The 24,921-nt window shown below is 41.5% G+C and overlaps 2 protein-coding genes across 5 annotated transcripts in view; both read left to right on the top strand.

Moving 5' to 3' along the window:
- The window catches only part of EPS15 (epidermal growth factor receptor pathway substrate 15), a 159,825-nt gene extending 150,086 nt beyond the window's left edge, over window positions 1–9,739 (top strand). Inside the window, exons 22-25 of the mRNA XM_060021824.1 lie at window positions 803–879; window positions 2,225–2,387; window positions 4,606–4,799; window positions 7,138–9,739. Of these exons, the coding sequence (XP_059877807.1) occupies window positions 803–879; window positions 2,225–2,387; window positions 4,606–4,799; window positions 7,138–7,284 (581 nt within the window). The 3' untranslated portion in view covers window positions 7,285–9,739. The remainder of the gene's footprint in view (window positions 1–802; window positions 880–2,224; window positions 2,388–4,605; window positions 4,800–7,137) is intronic.
- Window positions 9,740–19,114: 9,375 nt separating this feature from the next.
- Window positions 19,115–24,921, top strand: part of TTC39A (tetratricopeptide repeat domain 39A) — a 52,043-nt gene continuing 46,236 nt past the window's right edge. For all 4 annotated transcript variants that reach the window (XR_009518385.1, XM_060005049.1, XM_060005038.1 and 1 more), the window contains exon 1: window positions 19,115–19,187. Coding sequence is in view for 3 of the 4 variants with exons in the window: in XM_060005049.1 (XP_059861032.1) it covers window positions 19,135–19,187 (53 nt within the window). In the remaining variant the exon portion in view is untranslated. The remainder of the gene's footprint in view (window positions 19,188–24,921) is intronic.

Below are 24,921 nucleotides of genomic sequence, written 5' to 3'. Positions count from 1 at the left end.
TTATTTAAAAGACCTAGGTCAAATGTAATGGCTTATTTGATGCTTTTCCCGATTCTCCCAGCAGTTAATGGCTTCTACTACAGGTTTTTTATACCTCTCTAATAGCTCATTTAAGATTATTTTATTATTGTTTGTGTATATGTCTGTCACTATACTATGAACTTTTCAGACATAGGAACTCTATCTTCTTATTTTCTTCAGTTTTATATATGGCCAATGAATCTTTTTTGACCATTCGTTCTTTGTTGGATAAGTGTTATTCCTTGTTTTTAAGGACCTTACAATCTAGTAGGGGTGATATATCAATCACAGATAACCATAATACAAACTAGAATGCTGTCAGTGCCACAAAGAAGGAAGAAATCACTTCTTGCTGTGTGAATTAGAGATACCTAGGTTATTCTAGGCTTTGTGGATATGGTAGTATTTGAAATGGACCTTGAAGGGTGTGTGTGAAATGTGGAATTAATGGTGTAGTTTTTTTTACTTCATGATGTCTTTATTGGAAATAGTTTAAGCACACGGGAGCTATATTATTTGACGTGTATTCCAAAGCCTTAAACACTTTACCTAGAGTTAGCTCACCTGTTTTTGATTCTTCAATGATTCATCTAGAGTTAGCTCACCTGTTTTTGATTCTTCAATGATTCATCCGTGTGTTAACTGTCTTTGTGGGCCTAAATTCAGGGATTAATATTTGGCATTCGATATTTTTCATTTGTCTGAATGTTACTAACCAAAAGAGGACATGAAATTTGATGTCTTTCTGTCCTATTGCATTGATTTTCTTTATTCATTTTAGCCACAGACCCCTTTGCTTCTGTTTTTGGAAATGAATCATTTGAAGATGGATTTGCTGACTTCAGCACATTGTCAAAGGTAATCTGCAATACTTAGTAGGAAAGTAAAATATACTGTGTTTCCACCAAAGGAGTGATCCTTTCTTTTGATTTTATAACCTGACCCTCACAGAGATTGCAACTTGATTTCAGTAAGGCACAGCAAACATTGATTTCAGACAGAAATGAAATATAAGATGTAATCAAAGTAGACATTTCTGTGCACAAAGACAATGGTGATGGTACAGATAATTATAATTTTCTACTGGCAGGTCTGCTCAACAACTTTAAGAGTCTTCTGTCTTTTTAAATATGTTTCTTCCAACTGAACTACATTTTCCCCCTGTTGACTGTCTGGGTCAATAGCTGTAAAATCTGGACATTCATTCCATCCTCTCTGTACTGATTGCTTGATTTTATGTTCTGAGACTGTTAAGGTTAGTATTAAGATAATTAATAGCCCAGTACTATTAGGTAGTGGACTATATATGTCAACTACCTATTTTCCAATGTAGCCCTAGGATTGATTCAGGCCAAAAGAGTAAACTTAGAGTATATGTCACACTGTCTCTATCATTGGTTCTCAATTGGGTGTTATTCCCCCCACCCCCACCCCCCAGGAAACATTTGGCAATGTCTAGAGACATTTTCGGTTGTCACAGCTGAGGAGGAGGGCTGTTCATATCTAGTGGATAGAGACCAGGGATGTTGTGCAACACCCTGTCCAGTGCCACAACACAGAGCTATATCTAGCCCAAAATGTCAGCATGCTTCTTTAGAGAAACACTGGCCTAAACTGTAATATCCAATTCATTATAGAAAAGTGAATCTTTCATTACTCCATGTATTAGAGAGGCCAGGTCTTCAGACCCACAATAAGACTTATGCCATGGGATCAGTTTGCTTAAAAAACAAAATTGACTTTCAGGTTGTCCTTAATGTTTTTTAAGATGCCATTTTCTTTGACTTTAGTATTAAATCTTTCCTATATTTAAGTGCATTGGCAAGTGTGGAATCAGTATTTTTTCCTTTATCATTTGGATCAGATAGTCACTTGAGGAAAAATATATTAGTCTCTTTATAAAGGGCCTCAATGGTTTTGTATCACCTGAATCTTAATAAACCTTTAATCCAGAGTTGGCTTGTTTTGGTACGATCTGTTGCTCTTAATAAGTAGTGATGTTATAATCACTACTCATATAGAAAAATTAAAAAAATTTTTTCCATTTTGGTTCTGAATGCAAAGGTTAAAATGTTAGTGCTCTCAGAATTGAAATAAATAAAGCTGCGTAATACTGAAGATCACTCTTCCAAATGATCCATAACCGCGTACGGTTTGGTTGGCATAATATATATAACCATGAGTAATTTCTTTTCAAACAAAGGTCAACAATGAAGATCCTTTTAGTTCATCCACATCAAGCTCCATCAGCAATATGGTCATTACAAAAAATATGCTTGAGGAAACATCCGTCAAAACTGAAGATGTACCCCCAGCACTGCCACCAAAGATTGGAACTCCAACAAGACCCTGCCCACCACCACCTGGTATGAGAGTTGATACCTTTCCTAAATCAACTACTTCCTTTTTCTTTATGAAAAGTATTGTGTGGGCCTTATTTGTAGACTTTATATAAAGGGCCTTAAACAAAACAAGTCCAAAAACACAGCAGAAGCCTGCTGCTATCATCTGTTCTGACCTTAATGCAGAATTACAGATATGTGCCTAAGAAGCCAGCCTGTGTAACTGTCATGAACTATCTTTCTAGCAAGAGCTAATTTCTCTTTAAACCATTTTAGAGAGGCAGTAAATGAAAAAAGGAAAGTACCAATGAAATCTCTTACTTTTTGGAAGCTCATTGATTACCATTTGAACAACAGTTTCCTGTGCTTTGGTATTTTAATAAATTTCTATAAGCAAAGATTAATTCGAAGTCCCTTTCTTTTCCTGCTAAATGTGAAGTCTTCCTTAAGTCCTTTAATGTGAGAATATATGGCCTTTTTGGTATCCGGAATTCAGCTTTTCGGTATCAGAATTTTAAAAGAAAGTATTGTTTTTCTTGAAGGAAAATATGATTTTACTTGACTTGATAAGAGACTCCTTTATTTTATAAAAGTGATGTTTTTGGTCTAGAAACAAATTCTTACTATTCTTATTTTTTTTTGTTTTGTTTGGCACTGTAAAGAAAAAGGGGTTTTGTTTGTTTGTTTTTAATGAAGATAATAAAGTTCATGAGAAGTGGTAAAAAGGCAATCCCCTGAATAGTTGTAGTGCTACTTGTGAGAAGACACATCTGGTACATTATTGTTTTAACCATATGTCATTCCGTGGTAAATTTTCAGCCTCAGTAGTTCTAGAATATTATTCTTGCCTTTTCATAATAGCCTCCCTATGGTATTTCTTGGGCAGATTTTTTTTTCTTCTTTGATTTAAAGAATTGCAAATAAAATTGTTAATACCCAGCTACCTGTTGAAAAATCAGGTGAACTGAACTGAACTCCTTTTATCTTTTAAGGAAAAGTAGCCTGTATCGTATATTACTAGAGAGTAAGGTTGTCAGAATATATTTTTTTAAAATGATAGTAAATGTGCTCATTTAAGTTTTATACCAGTAAGGTGCCAATAGTGAAGTTATTTTTAAAATCCTAAGTAAACTAATATACTAGTGCTTTAACTAAATCTAAGACTTCAGCAAAGTGAGTATATATCACTGTAGAAAAATCAAGGAAAGAAAGATGGTTTGTTGAACTGCAGCTTAAAGATCTGGGTTCTAATTCTGGATATTCTCTGACTAGCTCTATGATCTTGAGTGTGTAACTTCATATGTCTGAACCTCAGCTATCTGAGCTATTAGATGGTGGCATTAATTCTAATGTTGCCTACCTTCACAGGATTGTGGAAGGATCCTTTGAGATATGAGATGTGAACACCTTTTGTAAGCTGCTACAGTGCCAGAAAGAATCTGTTGTTATGATTGCTCTTACCAGCTTAACACATCTTTAGGAAAATATATATATTTGAAGATATTTTAGCACCTGTTCTTATTATCCTTTCTTCAGGATGTACTGAGTTTAAGTCTTTAAAATTAGAAAGCTTGTTTGAAAATGGTGCTGAATTAATGAGCAACAGTATGCTGTTTGGTAAAAGATTTAGTTGATCAGCACCCACAGAGATTTAGGGCCTGGGCTTCAAAGCATTCTCTTTATTCTTCAGTTTGAAATATTGTAATAGCAAGAAATAGGTGGGCTTTACCAAGGTAGTTTTTAATTTCATGCTCCCAGGTGTTACATATAGATCCAGAGGAAAATCAGAAGAATATTAGCATTTTTCAAAGCTCATTTGCCCTTCCTGCCACTAGTGGATAACTGTATCAGGCAGAGGTTATCACAGCAGAGGCCGTTTTTGTCATTATTCTTTGTCATTCTCCTGCTGTTTTGTCCATTCCTCTCTCTTTTCTTGGGAACATGCTGCTTTGGAGAAGAGAAGGTCAACTCTCTGGGCAGATAAGATTCCCGGCCCATTTCCCCCCTTCTTTGCTATTTTTCCATTTAGCTACATAGAGCTAGAATATATTTGAGAGGTTGTGTGTGAAAATTTGAGGACATAGTGTTGGTTGTGATAGTTTAAGACCATATTAAGAATGTATTTGAGGTACTGACCCCCATTCCCCACCCCCAGCTCTTTAATGCTCCCTGTGTTCATGTTCTTGTGTGTTTGTGTTTGCCATATTTGCTGGTTGAATTAATTGTAATGATTTTGATCCAGGAAAAAGACCCATCAACAAATTGGATTCTTCTGATCCCTTTAAACTGAATGATCCATTTCAGCCTTTCCCAGGCAATGATAGCCCCAAAGAAAAAGATTCTGATATGTTTTGTGATCCATTCACTTCTTCTTCTTCTACTACTACCACTACCAGTAAAGAGGCTGACCCAAGCAATTTTGCTAACTTCAGTGCTGTAAGTACTGTGAATGGGCTGTTTGGGGGAAAATCTTTCCATTTACAGTTTAAAGAGTTTTCAAAGATTATTTTGGAGTCTGCCAAATTTGCATTATTTCAACTAAATTTACCAATATGTTAAAAATGATCTTTATTCTTCCCTCAACCAAAAAATCTCTGTTTGATTCTGTTTGCTGGTTCTAAAAGTATTTCATTGCTCAAATGATTTTTTGTACTCTTAATTCTTGGGTTATATACCAGTTGTTTTGCAAAACCCTTCTCTTGATCTTGGTAAACAATATAAATAAAATTCTGACAGTTATTATTTTGCAAATTGTTATGGATGATGGGCCATTAGAGAGTCATTTGCTCTCTGCCCTCTGGATGAATAATGCCAATAATGAGTTTGTGTGTTTGTAACTGTGTTTGTGTGTTTGCGTATAAAGCCTTGATGATTTCTGGAGACCAGTCAACAATTATGAGAGGATAGGGCCAGGAATTCTTTGAATTGAAAATAAAACTCTGGTTTCATATAATAGTGTTCCTAAAAAGTAAATGTTGGTTTTATTAAATAAATATGATTGTTAAGAGCTAAACAATCTTTAATTATTTGGGGGGCTCTAATTCACTAGCATTCCATATTTACTCTGCATCCTCCCAGAGCTGACTAACATAGGCAGGCCAGTAAAGACAATAGAAGAGTTCTGTGACAAGACCATAGGCAGGGTCTATAAGATCACAGAAATGGGACAACCAACTTGAAGTGTCACTCTGGAGGGATGGACATTAAGCAATGACATGTATTCCATCATTATTTAGATAAAAACAAGGCTTTTTTTTTTTTTTTTTTAATTCTTAGAGTAACTAACAATGTTTCATTTTCCCAGATGTTTTTTCAGGTAAAATGACCTTCATTATCGCTATTTTATAACAAAGCAATTTTCCTCTACTTAATACCTTAAGCACTTGAGATGATTTTAGAAATAAGAGATCTAGTGGCCAGGTGACTCTGACCACAATCTGCCTAATGTCTCCCTCAGTGTAGCATTGGGTCCCTCAACCCGTCACTTTATCCCTGCAGCCATTTCTAGTTAGAAAGGAGGTAGGCAGGAATCTGTATGCAACTAAGGCAGACAGAATTAGTCTCAGCTACCCAGCTTTTGACTCTGTGCTCTTTAAGTTTCAGTGGCTTCCTCTGAATGTAAAGGAGCAGAATAGGAATCAGTATTTTGAATACTGGCAAACAGAGAGTGTCAGAATTATACTGCCTTTTATTAGATGGAATTTGAGTTGTTTCAAGCAGAGAATCCAGAATTGCTCTTCTTAGTATAATCCTCTTAATATAAAATAACCTTCTGGCAGTTTGTGGCATTTAATATCTTAAATATGATTTCAGCAAGTCAAAACCTGGTTGGAATGAGTCTTGAACAATAGCTAAGGCATTTTGCTTATTTCATATTCCAGAATCTCAGTATAGTATAATATTAAGCAGCTCATAATAAAAATGTCTTCTTTTTTTAATTATGAAAGATTTGTTAAGTATTATAAGTTTCAAAGGCCCTCTAATTCCCTAGGGGAAAAGCTACCATTTTCAAAAAGCCTGACAGTTTCTTTCACTTCATCCTATTATGGTATTCATCCTGTTATGGTATTCCTCTTATGACAGGACTTGAAACCGGGTAGAATTTTTTTATTTAGTATCTGCCACGGTTGCTCTTTCAGGTGGATAAGTGTATTTCCTTGACTTAATAATTACCAGCATTAAGGTTTTATTTAGACTAGGTCAAAAAGTTCTCAATGTCTACTGAATTCTTTATAATGCATTAAAAAAATTGATCAGGTTCACATCTTATTTAGTATATCCAGTACTCTTATTTTATGTTTAACAAAATTTATGTATGTATAGATATTCTTTGCTTCATAATTTTTCTGTACCTGAAGGGCTAGGATAAGGTAGGAAATCACCAGTGGGATTAAGTTGAAAATGATTTATCATGTGAGGATACTCACTGAAGTTGAAGTAGTAAATGTTTCACATTAGATAAAAGTGCTAGCCCTCTCCTGTTTTTAAATCTCCTGATTCACGTTAAGAATTTCCACTTTTTAAAAAAATGATGTTTAATGTTCAGTTTTATAGACTATCTGTAGACTGCATTAATTTTTAAGATTAAATCATATTTTAATAACTGATTAAATGTGTTTTCAGAAAAAAAATTAACAATTAACAGGACTATTTACAGAGTCCTTCAGAAGGTGAAACAAATAGTTAAATATCATTTCGTAAAAGGTCTTTTTCCTTCTTGTGTTTGTTCTGCTCATGAATTTATTCGTTTGTTCATTTGTCTTTTAAATGGCAGTATCCCTCTGAAGAAGATATGATTGAGTGGGCCAAGAGGGAAAGTGAGAAAGAGGAAGAGCAGAGGCTTGCCCGACTGAATCAGCAAGAGCAAGAAGACTTAGAACTGGCTATTGCACTCAGCAAATCTGAAATATCAGAAGCATGAAGAATTTTCCTGTTCTTTGTCAATCACACAATACTCTTCTTCCTGAATACTGAAGCTATTTACAGTGTGTATCAAAACTACCTATGAGCATGGGAATACAAAAGGTTTGAGATTCCTGTAAATGTGACAAAAGTTTTTGTTTTTTTTAAACTCCATTTCAGATTTGTCCTTTTTTTCCCCCTGTAAAAGCGGTAACCCAGATAACTTCACCTAGGCCCCCGTTCTGGTGTGCATTTAGTGTGAGCTTTTGCCTGCCTGTGCTACTTTTACTTGGAAAGCTAGAGCACCCAAGCTTCTGCCTTCTGGAATATAGAGAAATAGTTTCATCCCTTTGCTACCCTTGTTCTGTAGTTACTCTGATGATAGCCAGTGGGGTTCTTAAAGTTGGCAGTATTCTCCCCTAATTTAAATGGTTGAAAGAGGGGAAGGGAAAGAACATCCTATTTCTTTTATGACAGAGCAAGTTGGCTAGTTTAAAGTACATGTTTGTATTTCCTTATAATCAAAATACTGTTCAATTTGTTTTTTATAGACAAGAAAAAATATTTTGCATAAATTGACTCCACTATCGAAAAAGGGATGCTTTAGATTGAACCATTATAGCTTCAGACTCAATCTTTTCCTAAATAAAAACTTTAAAGCCTCATGTGTGAAATATATTTAAAATTTTCTTCTCTGGACTTAGGGAATTTTAGATAAACACATACCTCTCCATAATTTTAAGCACTAGAGGGTGGAGAAAAATTACCACTTAAAATATACCCATCAATATAAGGTAAGCAAAAATCTTAACCTGGCAGCCATTCTGCCACTGCCATGGCACTGTCCTCTTTAGTTCATGGTAGGTTTATTTTTCTACTTTTGCAGAAGAAACTTTAGCAGGCTAGAACTGGAAGGTACTTTAACTTTTTGTATACATATATATATTTTTTTTCTTTAATGAAGGTTCAGTTACTTGAAATGTAAAAACATTCACTGAATACAACTGAAAAAAGTGACATGTGTTAAATCATATTATTCCTTTTTGTCCATTTTTGTGGATTAAAATAGTTTATTCTCTTTGTGTTTTTCACCTACAAAATTGGCAGGCTAGCAAAAAAATTTTGTGTTTTTTAATTGGGAGAGAAGAGACCTGCCAAATTATCGAAGCTCTTTATGTGTTAAAAGCCTATCTCCTGTAAAATTGACCTAGCAGACAAGCTGAATTTAAAATGGACTGTGAAGTAGGCTGTAAATTGTAATCTTATTTTTTTTTAACATGAGTCAGTGATTTAGATAATGTATTGAAAACCAAGATAAAGGAAAATGCACCTAAAAACTAATTAAATATCTCTGTGGTTACCAAGTCAAGGTGGTATTGATCTGTGTTAATCAGAGTAACTTGTTGCCTAGCCTATGAATAAATTCCAAAATATCCAGTTTATTTCATCTTGAAATGGTGCTTTTTTTCTCTCCACACACAATTGAATTGCTGCAGTTTAAAACAAATTTGAACCACTTTCTTGCACTGTTAGCTTTTTTCTACTTTTATAGATTAAAACATTTCAGCATAAAAGTCATACATATGAAGCAAGGGCTGAATCATAATCACAAGGGTTTAATTTTGATAAACTAATCCAGTTATAAGGATATACTGCAAAAGTTGATTGAGAAAGTAATATTGGGAGTTGTGAATGGTAGTGAGTTTTGGGTTTTTTTCTTCCCCTTAACACTTTAGGAAAAAGGTAAGTAGACTTGAACAACCTTCTTTTGCACTGGGAAAATGAACAGATGTTTGAAATGGTTTTAAAAATATTTTTTTTAATTAAAAGAACATTCTGGAAAGTACTAAATATCTGTAACTTATAAACACCAACTTTCGATGTAATAAGTATACCTTAATCTTATGTGTGTTTAACTGGATTACATAGATTCTTTTATTAAAATATGTATACTCAGTGGACCAATATAATATATTAAAGTATGTATTTTTTATATATATATATATATATATATATATATATATATATATATATATATATAAATCTCCATGCTCACTTGTGTAGGATGAATGTCTTAGAGTCATTTATGATTATATTTTATGTTGTTGACTCTGGCTCCAGAGCCTGTGCTTGAAAGGACAGATAAGTATTCCTGAGAGCTAAGTGGCACTACTTATGAAGTTTTAACCATCTTCTGCCTACTTGTTCAGGTTTATTTGAGTTCTCTTTATAGAATTTTCTCTTATGTTTCAAACTTCTAAACTGTAGCCTGTAATTATGAGAACAATAAACTTTAAATTATAATAAACCATACTATCCATACATCCTATCTGAAATGGAGTTTTGCACGATTCTCTGTTATGTCCATGCTGTGTCTAAGGAGGGGTAGGCATACAATCAGCACAGATTAATATGTGTAAAGTGCTTGAGACAGTACTTGGTATAGAATAAAATACTCAATAAATGTTAACTATTTTTTAGTTGACATGTCCTGTTTTTTTGAAAGAAAGATAGGAAACAGGTATGCATAGAAACAGTGCCTGAAACGTGGGTGGTGTGTATATATTTGTTCAATGAGGATTTGTGAGATGGACTCTAGGAGGGCACTGTGGTGTGAAAAATTCAGACAACCCTGGTCTGCCATTTTTAGGAAAGATGACTTTGACAAAGTTACTTAGCCTCCCTGAACCTCATTTTCTTCTTCTAATGAACATCATAATACCCAACTCACAGGATTGTTCTGAATGATTTGAGTTTGACAGCTTTTTAATATTATTTTAATCAAACAAATGCAGCCATGTTATTATCAATAGTGAAAATAGCTATTGGTTATTGAATGCACTATACTAAGCACTTTATGTGTGTCTTCTTGTTTAATCTTCACAGAAGCCCTAAGTAGTACTATTATTATCGCCTGTTTTAGAAATAGGAAAAATGAGGCTCAAAAAAGTTAAAATAGGGCTTCCCTGGTGGCGCAGTGGTTGAGAGTCCGCCTGCCGATGCAGGGGACATGGGTTTGTGCCCCAGTCTGGGAAGATTCCACATGCTGCGGAGCAGCTGGGCCCGTGAGCCATGGCCGCTGAGCCTGCGTGTCCGGAGCCTGTGCTCTGCAACGGAAGAGGCCACAACAGTGAGAGGCCCGCGTACCGTGAAAAAAATAACACACACACAAAAAGTTAAAATAATATGCTTCAGATAATACTGCTAATAAGTAGATGAGCCAGGAATTGAACTCTGGTCTGTCTGATTCTAAAACATGATATTCTTTCCAGTTTACCGTGCTTTGTCTCCTTTTCTGTGAAAAAAATATTGCCTATAGGAAATGCTAGGAACAGGGCATGATAAATAATAACAGATAACATATATTGAGCTTCAGGCAGAATCCTTAGTGCTTTCCGTATATTATTTCATTTCATCCTTAGAAAAGTAACCCTGTAATGTATAGGTACTATTTTGTCTCCATTTCACAGAGGAGGTGCCCTAATTAGGCCACAGTTATGTAGCTAGTAAGTGACAGAGCTGGAATTTGAACCCAGAAGACTGGCTCTACTGTTTTGACCACTGCTCTCTATTCCTGTTAAAGGTGAGAAGCCAGAGGAGAACTATCATAAATAGAATAATCCATGTAATCTCTGCTCTTGAGGATTAATGAAATAAACCTACTACATAGCATGTGGCATCTTATAAAACATTTCCTAATTCATTTTCATATTTAATCTTTACCAGGATTTAGAACAGTTTTTGACACATGAAAGCACTCAACCATTGTAAGTTACCAATATTATGATAAATGATAAATCGGAACATAGGGGAGATAGCCAACCTTTCTTTTATTAAAGAAATACAAATTTTAAAACCACAAAAGCTGGCAAAAACAAAAAATAACTTATTAGTGCTGGCAAAGCTCTGGAAAGAATACATTAAAAGGTAGGCAAAGAGTAGATTTTGGAGAGTTTGCCACACAGATGGAGGGACAGGGCATTCTAGGCAGAGGCCATGGTTGTATAAAGAAAAAGTGGTAGGACACGACATAGTGTGCTAGCAAACAGCAAGTATTGAAGTAGTTCAGTGTAACTAGAGTAGGTCTGTGGGCAAAAGAGTGAAGTATTTGTGTTTGTGTGTAAGAAAGGTCTCACTGGTAGTGATTTGGTGGATTGCTTTAGAAGGAAACCAGGTAAGGCAGGGAGAGCAGGTGAAGGCTGATGGAGTCATTCAGGTGAGATGGTAGGTACCTAAAATATGGCTGTGGCTGAGGCCCGAGAAAAGGGGATTGATTTAAGAGAATTATCAGGCTTTAGAGTCTGATTAGATATGGGTGGTGAGGGGAAGGGAGTGGTTGCAAACTTCAGCAAGCATCAGGATCACCTGGAGGGCTTGTTAAAGTACAGATTGTGGACCCCATCCCCAAAGTTTGTGATTTCAGTAGGTCTAGAGTGGGACCTAAGAATCTGAATTTCTGACAAACTCCCAGATAATGCTGAAGTTGCTGGCCCAGGGACCTCGCTTCGAGAACCACTAGAATAGGGACTGACTTCCAGGTCTCTCTGTTCTCCTGCACGTCTTATTAGATGTACTCATTTCGTTTGCAGTGCTGTTGCACCTTGTCATTCTGTACTTGACCTGTCGCTTCTGCTTCATAGTGTAAAGCACCTCTAATCTTCCTTGTGGATAAAGAGAGTTTTTAAAAATAATAATTGCAGGCTAACAGCACTTACTATGTGCCAGTACTATTTGAAACACTTTAATATATGGTCGCCAACTTAATGATGGTTTGACTTATGATTTTTTACTTTATGATGGTGCAAAAGTAATACATATTCAGTAGGAAACATACCTTGACTTTTGAATTTTGCTCTTTTCCCAGGCCAGCAATGTGCTGTACAATCCTCTCTCACGATGCTGGGCAGCGGCCGCAGCTCCCAGTCAGCTGCACGATCACAAGGGTGGACATCCAGTACACTTACAGCCACCCAGTACCCAGACAACTGTTCTGTTTTTCACTTTTACTACAATAGTCAGTAAGTTACATGAGATAGTCAACACGTTATTATAAAATAGGCTTTGCATTAGGTGATTTTGCCCACCTGTAGGTTAATGTTAAGTGTTCTGAGTATGTGTAAGGTAGAGTAGGCTAAGCTCTGATGTGATAGCTTAGCTGGATTAAATGCATTTCTGACTTATGATATATTTTCAATTTGTGACGGGTTTATGGGGATATAACCCCATCGTAAGTCAAGGAAGATCTATATGCTGATTCATTTTAATGTCCATAACAATCCTTTAAGTTAGTTACTGTTATTTGCAGTTTACAGATGAGGAAGTTGAGGTACAAAAAGGTTAAACAACTTGCCCAAATCACAGAGCTAAAAAGTGTCAGAACCAGGATTCAAACCCAGGCAGTCTAGATCCAGAACCCATGCTCAATCACTCTGCTCTACTGAAGAAAACTTATATTAAAATACTTTTGATGTATGGCTCAATATTGTACCTCTTACTGCCAGAAAGCCCTTTATCATCTGAGTTTTGGGAATGCACAGAGAAGATCATTGTCATTTTGTTCCCCTTTGCTAAGGTGTATTGTGTTCTGGGTACTGTGCTGGGTCAGAGACAGAGAAAACTCATATGAGGCCATCAGTGGTATAGTGGGGAGATAGACATTACTTACAGTTAATTTCACAACACTGCACATTGAAGATTATGATAGGAGTGCTGGGACACCCAGAGGAAGGAGAGAATAGTTCTGGCTGAGAGGACTGGGGAAGGCTTCCCAGACGAGGTGTCCCTAGGACACAGTATTCTGCTCCTAGCATTAGTAAAAGTGTAGATGGCAACTGTCAAAATTAAAACAAAACAACAACCATAAAAACACAGCTTTCACAAGGCCACATCATTTGATGTCAGAGCTCTGTTGACTGACAAAGGCTGCCAGACAGTCTCCCAGGAAGCCTCATTTAAGTGATACTCATTACTTAGTGAAATCAACCTTATCCAAGGTCTGACCCTCAAGTTTAGAAACCTGATTTTCATCAGTAGAAGAGAGACAAAGCTCCCATTAAGCAAGTTCACAGGGACTGATGTAAAGAACAAAATGTCAGTTTCCAGTAGAAGTTGCTATAGGGCTTGAAGTGCTCACAGTTGGTTGAATGAAGATTCCTTCTCCCTGCCAGTGCTTGGATGCGTCCTACCTGTAAGGTTCCTCACTCTCTGCAGCCAGGGCTGCCTGGCCCCTCTGATGAACACATTTTTTTAGACTAATACGTTTGATCAGGTTACAGTCTGGTTTGGCTGGTTGGGTAGCTTATAAAGTCTCTTAGGGTGACTTTGCATATCTTTGCTTTCATGCAGACTCTGTATTTAACTCCTTCTAAGGCAGACTTTCCCCAGTTTATGAGTTCTTAGTGAAACATCTCACTCCCTGGGCTCTGACTTCACCCTTTCATTGATCATGTCATTTATTGAGTGTATATGTGCCAGGCCTTCTCCCTGACTCATTCTCCTCCAAACTGTCAACATGACCTAACAGTTCTGCCTTTTAAGTATCTCTCAAATCTGTCCTCTCCATCCCTAGTGCCACTCCCCCAATTCAGGTCTTCATCATCTCTCTTCAGGCTTTTGCCAAAGCTTCCTAATCTCCTTGCCGCCAATCTCTTGTTTTTCTCTCTGCTTCCAGACCATCCTCCGTGTTGCAGTCAGATTCTTCTAGAATCGAAATCTGCCCTGTCACTCCTGTAATAAAACATGCCACTGATTCCCATCACATTCAGGTTAAAATCCTAACCCCTTAGAAAGCTTTTCCTTCATAACCTTAATTTCTGATTGATATTTAATCAGTAATGGCTTGAACATGTAAGCTGGGTTTTTTTTTTCCTCTTTAAACAAATCTTGAGAAAATGCTACCTTAGGGAAATAAAGGCACTCTAATATTATTGTAGCATATGGAATTATTTGGGGATGTGCATAATTTTACTCTCTAACTTGATGTTTTTCAATAGGCAGGTTGTAATTCCTTAGTTGGGTTGTGAAATCAGTTTATTAAATCGAGCAACATGGAAAAAATGTAACCAGAGTAGTACAGGCATACCTTGGAGATAGTGCGTGTTCAGTTCCAGACCATCGCAGTAAAGTGAATATCACAATAAAGTGAGTCACACATTTCCCAGTGCATATAAAAGTTGTGTTTATACTACATTGTAGTCTATTAAGTGTGCAGTAGCATTATGTCTAAGAAAACAATGTACCTACTTTAATTTAAAAATACTTTATTGCTTAAAAAATGCCAAAATAATGACAGTAGTTACATTGAAGATCCCTGATCACAGATCACCATAACAAGTGTAATAATAATGAAACGTTTGATATTCCAAGAATTACCATATATACTAATATGTCTAAAATGGATAGCTAACAAGAGCCTGCTGTGTAAAAAAATAAAATTCAAAAAAAAAAAGAATTACCAAATTGTGACACAGAGACATAAAGTGAGCAAATGCTGTAGAAAAATTGTGCCAATAGACTTGCTCAATGCAGGATTGCCACAAACCTTAATTTGTAAAAAATGCAATATCTGCAAAGCACAGTGAAGTAAAACACAATAAAATGAGCTATGCCTGTAAAGCAGAGTGAACACTCATATACCAATAATCAGCTTCAATAAATACCAGTTCACATCCAATCTTATTTTATCTATATTCCTACACACTTCGCTTTCATGTCATGTTGAAGCAAACCTTATATTTCATTTGTAGATTTTTCAGTAAGTTACTGATCAGCATTTTAAAAATTATGAAATAGAATTTGTTATTGAATACATACTGGGCCACAAGATAAAAGAAAGCCACTGATATTTTAAATTATCTCTTTTCAAGTAAGAAATGTCGGTCCTACTGTTGTGTATACGGGTTATTAATGTAAAGGATTATCTCGTGGAGGGAAGGTGTGTCTTTGCTGGAAGACCCCACCTAGTTTTCTTCCCCACTGCAATAAGTGTATAGAATGTGTTTAGTTGCCCAAGAGCTAAGGGCTTAGTTTCAGCCTCTCCTTTCTGTTTCCTCTGGAGTCAAAACTTGAGAGGACTGAGTTATTTTGTAAAAAGGAAAAGAGACAAGGAAAAATAGCTGACACTTGCTGAGGACCTTCTCTGAGCCTGGCACTAAGGCGCTTAGTATACATTACCCTACTTAACGCTCACAGCACTATAACAGATAGAAAACATGAGGTATATAGAGATGCAAGTGACTTGGCCAAGACCCCAGCCCAGGTGCCTTGGCTCTGAGACCTACTCTTCCAGCACACCAGGCTGCCTTTTGCATCCATGGCCTTAAAAGCAGCCCTTTGAGCCTAAGCATCAACAGAGATCAAACAGAGCAACCCCGGGCCCTAAGCAAGAACTAATGTTCTCAAAGAAAACCCTGATGCATCGCAGCTTCCTGAGAAGGTTCCTGGCCTTACTGTTTGCTAGCTGTGTGACTCTGGGTAAATCTCTTAACCTCTCTGATCCTCAGTGGACCAGCGTTGGGGAGCATCAGGTGCGTGAACAGCACTACTGAGGGGAGACGTAGCTGCCCAAACCTGACTCCCAGCCCACCTGAGGTCCAGCTCACCTGAGTTGCCCTCACAGGTGGCTCACAGGTTGCGGTCCTGGTGCTGCCACTGGCCCTCTGTGTGACCTTGGACAAATCCCTGGCTGTCCTGGGTGGGCCTCAGTTTCTCCCTGTGAATATTGATGAGTCTCGACGGCTCTGGACGGTAGTGGTCTTGCCCTGATTACTCAGGTCTGCTTGTGGGACACTGACGTCCTTGCCAGGCAGGGTGGTTGTGAGGATTAAAGATGATGGATATAAAGTCTTCATTCCTGTTACATGGCAGATACTCACCAAGTAAGAGCTGTCATGTCTGTGTTTAAGTACACAAAAAAGGAAAATATTTTAGGAAAATGTCTATATAAGATTAAGGGAATAAACTTCAGTTATCTTGAAAGTTTATTGATACTAAATGTTCCCCACTGATTCTGGATAAAATTTTCACACACACTGTGTGTCCACTATTCTCTTTTGTTTGCATTAACTCATTTAGTCCTCACGACAACCTTTGTGATAGGTGTTATTATTATCCTCTTTTTACAGATGAGAAAGCTGAAGCACAGAGAGGTTAAGTAACTTGCCTGAAGTCACAGGCAGCTATCAAGTGGTGAGGCCAAGATTCTAACCCAGGCAGACTGGCTCCAGAGCAAGGGAAAGAATAAAACCTGCTGTACCTTGGGATTGTTGTGAGATTCAAAATAAGCTAAGCTTTGGGAAAGTGACTCATAAATGCTGTGTGCATTCTAAGAGCTTGTGTAGCAGGCAGACTGGGGCTGGGGTTAAGATACAGACGCTAGTCTGGCTGCTTGGGTTGAGTTCTAACTCCTGTCACTTAACTAGCCTTTGTTATTTTGAGCAGATTGCTTAATCCTCTGCTTCACTTTCTCAACTAGAAAAATTGGGCTTGTAAAAGACATACCTGATAGGATTATTTTGAGGATGAAATGAGTTGGTACATGTGAAGGGTTTAGAATAATGCTTAACAAAGTTCTAAGCAAATGATGGTGATGAAGATAAAGAAGAACATGATGATGAAGATGTCCAGATGTCAAAGAAAAAGAACAGGAAAGAAGCCTTGAAGTTTGAGAACCCTTGGATTGAATCCCAGTCCCTAATTTTTTTTTTTTTTTTTTTTTTTTTTTTTTTGGCCATGCCCCTTAGCTTGCGGGTTTCCCTGACCAGGGATTGAACCTGAACCCCCCAGCAGTGAAAGCACCAAGTCCTAACCACTGAACCGCCAGAGAATTGCCCCCAGTTCCTAATTCGATCTCAGGAACATTTCTAAACTTCTGACTCAAATATTCTCAAAACAAGAGTTTCCCAGATTAGAGGTAGTGTATGTAAAAGCCCTCAGCATGGTGCCTGCCACTGAGTAGAAACTTGATAAATATTAGGTCCTTCTTCATTCTCTCAACACTGAACATCTACTATGTGTAACAGTGGTGCTAGGCTCTGGAAGACACAAATGTGAGACATTCTCTGTACCTCCAGATAGAAATCTGAAGAGTGAGACTAATATGGTCGTTGATAACCAATATAAGGATTAAAAAATATATAGCGCTAAATGCTCTGAGAGAAAAATGTAATCTCTGAAGAAGGAGGTAGTCCTCCACTGGGGAGATACAGGAGGGCTTTCTGTAGGAAGTGGTGTTGGCTGTGGGCTTGGAGGCTGGGTGGGACTTTAATTCCACCCAGGATTAGACTGGGCTCGGGGCCTATAGGAGACCAGGCTTCTGAGGCCCTGTGGTATTCATGCCTGTGAGCCTAGGAGGAAGTTGGCTATCTGCAGTGCCCAGTGCTGACAAACTGGGCAAAGCTCTGTGAACTGAGGAGTTTGGGCCCATGGGTGCACTGTAACTGGAATTTCCAGATCTGGAAGCTCTAGCCTTGTGGTCAGATAGGCAGCATTTGCGGGCCCTTGTTGATCTGCCTAGAGCATGACATGAGTGCTCAGAGAGAGGGGGAAAGGTTGTATTTTCTCTGCTGCTTACCAAGGAAAAGTGAGAGAAACTGCCCAGATGATCCTTGAGGCTTCTGCCCTCTGCTTTGCCCAGGCCTCCCACTCCATGCCCCGCCCACCTGCAAACTACAGGCAGGGTTGGGAGGGAGCCGCAGATGGGGCAGACAGATCTGGGTGTGAGGCTTGATCTCGGGGAAGTCAGTTAACCCCTCTGAACCTCAGTTTCATCCACTGTGAAATGGGGGTGAGTATTTAATAAGGTGAAATTAAATGAGAATTTGTGTAAAGCACCTGGCTTAGGGCTTGGCACATTACAATTAGTCACCATTTATTGACACGTGATTTGTGTTGCACAAGACCTAGGATACAGACCCAGCCCAAAAGGAGACAGCAATGGTCCCATTGCCACCCGTCCCTGATCTGTGTTCAACCCCCATACTCCCTCACAGAGAGAAGTCTCCAGGGACCCCTGAATCCATCCTACACACTGGACCTCAGAGCGATCCTTCTCAAATAGCTCCTCAAGGTGCTCCCTTGTTCTTTGCCTTTAGTTGAGCCTCCCATGGAAGCCTGCTAGACTGCACTGCCAGGGGCTAACCTTGCTCCAGAGCTGATTCTTCTACTTGTTAAAAAATAAAAAGTAAAAATGTACATGACCTAAGGCAAAATACGGGGTTTCAAAGAAAGTGTGAACTGGAGACAGGCTCATCCTCCTCTGTCTCCCGTTCTCCTCTGGGAATCAGAGGTCTGTGGACAGGGCCACGTCTCAGTGCCTCGCCTGGTCAGCAGCCTCCACTGCCAGGCCCAATCAGCTCCTTCCTGTCTGTCCTCCCCCTTGCCTGCCCCTCCTGCTCTGTGCCCTGCACTTGGGGGCAGTCCCAAGCCCCTGAGCCTATCCAGGTACAGCCCTGGCAAGGCAGGCTCCGCACTTAGGCAGGTGAGAAAGGCATTGGTGACATCATCACCCATCGATACGGAGGACGGGCTCTATACTGGAAGTGGAGGGGCCTGGGGTCGGTCCTGATGCTGCCACTGGCCCTCTGTGTGACCTTGGACAAATCCCTGGCCTTCCTGGGTGGGCCTCAGTTTCTCCTTGTGTATACTGATGCGTCTCGACGGCTCTGGACGGTAGTGGTCTTGCTCTGGTTCCCCAGGTCCGCTCCCGGGACACCGACGTCATTGCCAGGCAGGGAGGCGCCCGGCCGCGGCGGGGAGGAGCCACGGGTCCCGCCCCGCCCAACCCGTCCAGGTGCTGCCGCCGGAGCCGCCGCTACCGCCACAGCCGCCACGAGGGGCCGCCCGCGCCTCCATCCAAGTCCGGCCCGTGTCCATGGCCTTTCTGACCGCCTGGAAGCGGGCGGTCTCCGGGGAAAGCGACCGCAGGTACCGGGCGGGGGCGGGGACTCGGCGGGAGGCACTGATGGGACTGAGGGGCGTCTGGAGAACAGCCGACGGGAGGGGCAGCTGACGGAACACAGCCCGAGACAGCAGTGTGCGGGCTGCTGGCCGCGGGGTAACGGCCGAAGGGCCCGGGGAGAGAGGCAGCCCAGCCCCTCTCACCCCAGCCCCCCCACGTATCCCTTGCTCGCGTGTTATGGCCCCCAGCAGGGCTGGGCCTGGGGGTGAAGAGATACGCCCCCAACACCCCGGTCCCACCCGAGCCCCGCTTCCGGTGCCACAACCTGTGAGCCACCTGTGAGGGCAACTCAGGTGAGCTGGACCTCGGGCGGGCTGGGAGTCAGGTTTGGGCAGCTACGTCTCCGTCTCGCCTTAGCAGTGTTGCTCACGCACCTGATCCTCCCCAGCGTTGCATGAGCAGAGATAGGGGTACGTGTGCCCGGACAGGTGAGAGCAGATACACTATCCCCCGCCAGGGGTTGTCCACATCTGGGGGCAGCAGTGTGGAGGGAAATCCTGCGTCCCAGTGCCTGTCCATGGTGGAACTGTGTGCACCACAGCTTCTCCAAGGTCAACCCTTCAGGGATGTGTCATTGCCTCCTGTGTGTCACCTCCAACTCCCAGCTGTCCCCACCTCCTGGGTGAGTTGGTTTCTCCAGATGTGTTCTCATGAGAAAGGGGAGAGGGGACAGCCCTGACCTCTCTTCTGAGCTGTGACCCCCAATTTCTTTCCTTTATATATTTAAAGTTCACTCTGCTACTCCCTGGAGAAGGGCAATCTAACTGCCTTCCCAACACCTCCATCTGACTGTCACATGGGCACATCAAACTCGGCAAGCCCCAAATCAAACTTCACATCTTCACCCCCAAACCTGTTCCTCCTCCTGTGTCCCCATGGCATAGTCATCCACCCAGTTGCCCAAGCCTGGAACCTGGGAGTCATCCCTCTCACCTCCCTCCCTCTCCTCCAGCCTGGCCTCCAAGTTCTGCTGATTTTATCTTTTTGATGTCTCTCAAAGCTGTTCATTCCCCCTGGACTATTGTAATAGCCCCTAACTTTTTCATTTCCTCCAGTCTTCCCCTTTCCATGCATCCTTCAGACTTGTCTTTTCTAAAGCACAAACCAGACCATGTCATTTTTCTGCTTTAAAGTTCTTCTATGGCTCTCTATCACAGAGGTGAAAGGTCAAGGCTCTCCAGGGGAGAAGCTGTGACCTGCCCAGCCCCGCTTCCCATCACTCTCTGACCCTCACTCTGGTCTGGCTTTGTAGGGCTCTCACAACTGTGCTGGGCTGCTCAGGGCTACTTCTGCCTGGAATGCCATCCTCTACTCCTGACATTCACCCTATAAGATTCAACTTTAGGTGACATCTTTTGTTATTAAAAAAATTTTGTTTTGACTTTTAAAATAAACTTTTAATTCAAGGGTAGCACATATAGAGAAAAGTGCACACATTGTAAGTATACAGCTCAATGACTCTTCACAAAGTAACCAGCACCCATGTAACCAGCACCCAGATTAAGACACAGACTATTACCAGCCCCCAGAGTCTCCCTTGTGCCCCACCCAGCTGCAAGCCCCCAAAGGTAACTATTGATACTATCCTGACTTCTAATACCATAGGTTTGATTTGTCTGGGGTTTTTTGTTTTTGTGGGGTTTTTGTTTGTGTGTTTGTTTTAATTGAAGTATAGTTGATTTACAATGTTGTATTAATCAGCAAAGTGATTCAGTTATCCATATGTGTGTGTATATATATATTCTTTTTCAGATTCTTTTCCCTTATAGGTTATTATAAGATACTTAATATAGTTTCCTATGCTATACAATAGGACCTTGTTGTTTATTTTATATACAGTAGTTTGTATCTGCTAATCCCAAACTCTGAATTTATCCTTCCCCCACCCTCTTTCCCCTTTGGTAACCATAAGTTTGTTTTCTATGTCTGTGAATCTATTTCTGTTTTGTAAATAAGTTCACTTGTATCATATTTTAGATTCCACATATAAGTGATATTATATGGTATTTGTCTTTCTCTGTCTTACTTTAGGTGACCTCTTTTAGAGAAACTTTCTGAGCCCACCCTGAGTCAGGCTCAGAGGCTTTCTGGGCTCCAGCATCTTTGCTTCCCTCTCATGGCTCTCATTCAGTTTTTCAGCAAACATTCTTGGGCACGTACCATGTTCCAGGCATCGTACTAGGTAGTGTGGATATGGTGTTACTTATGACATACAAGCCCCTGCTCTCAGGAGACGACGTTCTAGTGGGAAAGACAGATTAAACAACTAGGCAAATAAATAAGTAAACACCAGAAACAGATGCTGTGTAAGGCTTAAAATAGAGCCATGTGATAGACAGTAAAATCCATCTTTCCCAGAGCATTCCCTGCAGTGAGGATAGCTCCTGTCAAAGCCTGAGATGTGTCTGAGGAGCAGAAAGGTGTGTGTGTTGTTGAGGATCCCTGCCTGTTGGGATCCAGGGGGCAGGCTGCCCAGAAGAGGGCCGAGTTTGGATTTCATTGTGTGTTGGGAGCCACTAGAGGGCGTTAAAGAGGGGACTCATATTTAAAGATGATCCAGCTACCCCATGGAGAAAGGATTTTAACGCTGGGGCGTGGTCACCCCTTTCTGTCTCCCCACTACATATGGAGAGGGGATGGGGTTCATCTGCCCCCATGTCCCCGAAGCCCAGCACAGAATGCTTCGGTTTTGATGAGAACCTGGGGGGATGATTTCTGAGGAGGGTGAGATCACAGTTGGGGTGCTGAGGAGCGGCTGGGTTTACATGGATTTCTTGCCTGCCTGCCCTCCTGTAAGAACCCAGCTGTGCTCTGTCCTGCAGGCACCCTGCGTGCTGCAGTGTAGTTGAGGGCCTGAACACATGTACCTTTCTACTTCAGCTGGAACTTGCTGGACACAAATACTCAGAGAATTCTGACTCCCAGTCGCCCTCACAAGATCTCACACCTGGGGCAACAAACCAGGTCTCCTTTCTCTCAGCTCGGGACCTGTGACTTCTCCACCCTCAGGCCTCACCCACCACGCTGCCTGTCTCCCAAAGCCTGGCTGAGGGGTGAAGGGCTTGGGAGGGTGCTCGGCCCCTGCTCTGCCACTTACATACTGGCTCTATGACCCTGATTCAGTCGCCTGACCCATGTGAGCCTTAGTTTACTCAGCTATAAAATAGTAGCTACTTACCAAGTGGCGGAAGACCTGGTGAAGCCACACTGGTAAAGGACCTAACAAAAAGCCACCGAGCATATTCAGTGACCAGTAAATGTGAATTCACTGGTACGAGGGAATCTTCCTTCTGAGGTATTTGCATTGAACAGAGGGGATTCAGAATGGTTTGGGAGCCAATGGTGGGATTCCAGGCACCAGGACTGGGTAGCCAGGGACTGTTAGGAGAGGGAAATGATGCCTGTGCATCTTAAGATGGGGATGGCCACCTACTCGGCCTACAAACAGGGTCCCTTCCCAGTCATACCAGTAGCCCCTGCCCCCACCCCATGGCTGCTCCCATAAGAGACAGCACCAGGATCAGAGGGGCAAGTGTAGGCAGGCAGAACGCTTTTTTAAAATAAATTAATTCATTTCTTTATTTATTTTGGCTGTGTTGGGTCTTCGTTGCTGCGCGCAGGCTTTCTCTAGTTGCGGTGAGCGGGGGCTGCTCTTCGTTGCGGTGCGCGGGCTTCTCACTGTGGTGGCTTCTCTTGTTGCCGAGCACAGGCTCTAAGTGAGTGGGCTTCAGTATCTGTGGCACGCAGTCTCAGTAGTTGTGGCTCGCAGGCTCTAGAGCGCAGGCTCAGTAGTTGTGGCGCACGGGCTTAGTTGCTCCGCGGCATGTGGGATCTTCCCAGACCAGGGCTGGAACCCATGTCCCCTGCGTTGGCAGGTGGATTCTCAACCACTGCACCACCAGGGAAGTCCAGGCAGAACGCTTTTGAGAGAGTAACTCAGTGGTAGAGCTTGTAGGAGGGAGGGGCCACCCCAAGAATGGAGGGGCCCTGCTGAAGAGGCTGGGGGCCTGCTGGGCTGTTGTTGGAAGATTTCTTGCTCTTGGTTTGAGTCTGAGCTCAAGGAGCTCTCAGATGCCTCCAGGTAGGGAGTTTCGAATTTGGTGACTGGAATCCTTGGGCAGCTATGGGGTCCCTTCCTTGGGACTGGATGTGGACTCAAGGCCAGTGCTGAGTTTTCACCTCAGATCCTGTGAGCTGAGGCATCTGTGATCACCAGACTCATGATTTAAAATTCCAAATGTCTATGATGTTGAAGCTACTGACCCCAGGATTCTGATTTACCCCCTGTTGCTGAGGGCAGCTGCATGGAGTAGGAGAGGGCTCTGGTGTGGGAGGCACAATGTGGTCCCTCAGATCCTCAACCCCTGGTGAGGATACCATGGAAAAACTCCAAGTAACCTTTGTCCCCCTTTGTCAGTTATGGAGGGATTCTGACTTGGGGTATTTTTGGTCCTTTCTTGAGGTCAATGGAAAATAGATTATTTAGGGTGCAATTTCAGTTCTGCCAGCATGCCACATTTCCTGAAATCTCTTCAATCTGTAGCTCTAGTTGCTTGAGTTGCTTTGTCCTTCCCCTGAAAATTTCTGCCTCTCAGCTCAGTTTCTGTCTGTGGTCAGCTCCATTCTCTCCTAATGCTCACCTACTTCTCTACTCAATGCAAGACAGGGATGCCAGCCGTTTCCAAGCTCACGTCCTGGGACAGTAAGACAAAGCAGTGGAAAGTCCTCTGGAGCCACACAGGTTGATTTTGAATCCTGACTCCGGGCCTTTCTACCAGTGTGACCTTGGACAGGTTGTTTAAGTTCTCTGCGCCTCAGTTTCTTCATCTGTAAAGTGAGGGTAATGGTAGGACTTGCCTCACAGGGTTGTTGTGAGGACTGCATGAATTAGTTTATGCAAAGCACAGAGGACCGTCCTTGACACATAGTCGGTGCTATACCCAAGAGTGTTACTGATTATTATGATTAGTCTCCCCAGGCCAGGAGAGAAAGGGGCTTCTCCACCAGCTCTAATATGAAAAAGCTCAGGGAAGTATTCCAATTGGCTCTTCTTTAACCAACCACTGTGTCCTGAGAGGTGGGGTCAAGGAAGAGAACGCACCTTCCGTTCAGCCACTGGGGCAGGAGAGGAGAGGAGGAGAAACAGTTCTCTAAAAACAAGTGGGTGGCAGGGAAGGGTTCAGGGCGGGGAGGGTTGTAGCATCCATGTTGGCCACATGGCAGGCCTTAAAATAAAGCCATAGTTTCATGAAGTACCCAAATTATGATTTCCTTGGAGCACCGCTGACCATCTGTCTCAGTCTTCCAGCTGTTGTTGACCCCCTGGGAGCTGGGAACTAGTCCCTTATGAACCCCGCTTGGGACCTGTGCCACGCACCACCCCCTGCGATTGTGGCTTTGCCAGCCCTAGTCCCATTCTCTCCATGACTACCACCACCTCCCTGGCCTGGAGAGGGTGTAGGCTCTTTGCTTTATCACCCCATCCCAAGGGTGGGACAGACCTTTCCCCTAATTCCCTACCACTTGACTAGGACCAGGCTGTAACTTTTAAGGCCACCTTGGGATGCAAGGAATGAGCAACTGAGTTTTATGATTCTATGGCTCCTCTCCAAGCCCCTCAACCATCCTGGAAGGAGCCTTCCTGAAGAACTTCCACTTCTGGGAGGGCCCAATGTATGTCTTCCAGCATCTTCCCTCCCG

The sequence above is a fragment of the Delphinus delphis genome, chromosome 1 (genome assembly GCF_949987515.2).
Source record: "Delphinus delphis chromosome 1, mDelDel1.2, whole genome shotgun sequence".
Taxonomy (NCBI): domain Eukaryota; kingdom Metazoa; phylum Chordata; class Mammalia; order Artiodactyla; family Delphinidae; genus Delphinus; species Delphinus delphis.
This window is presented reverse-complemented; position numbering and strand designations above follow the sequence as displayed.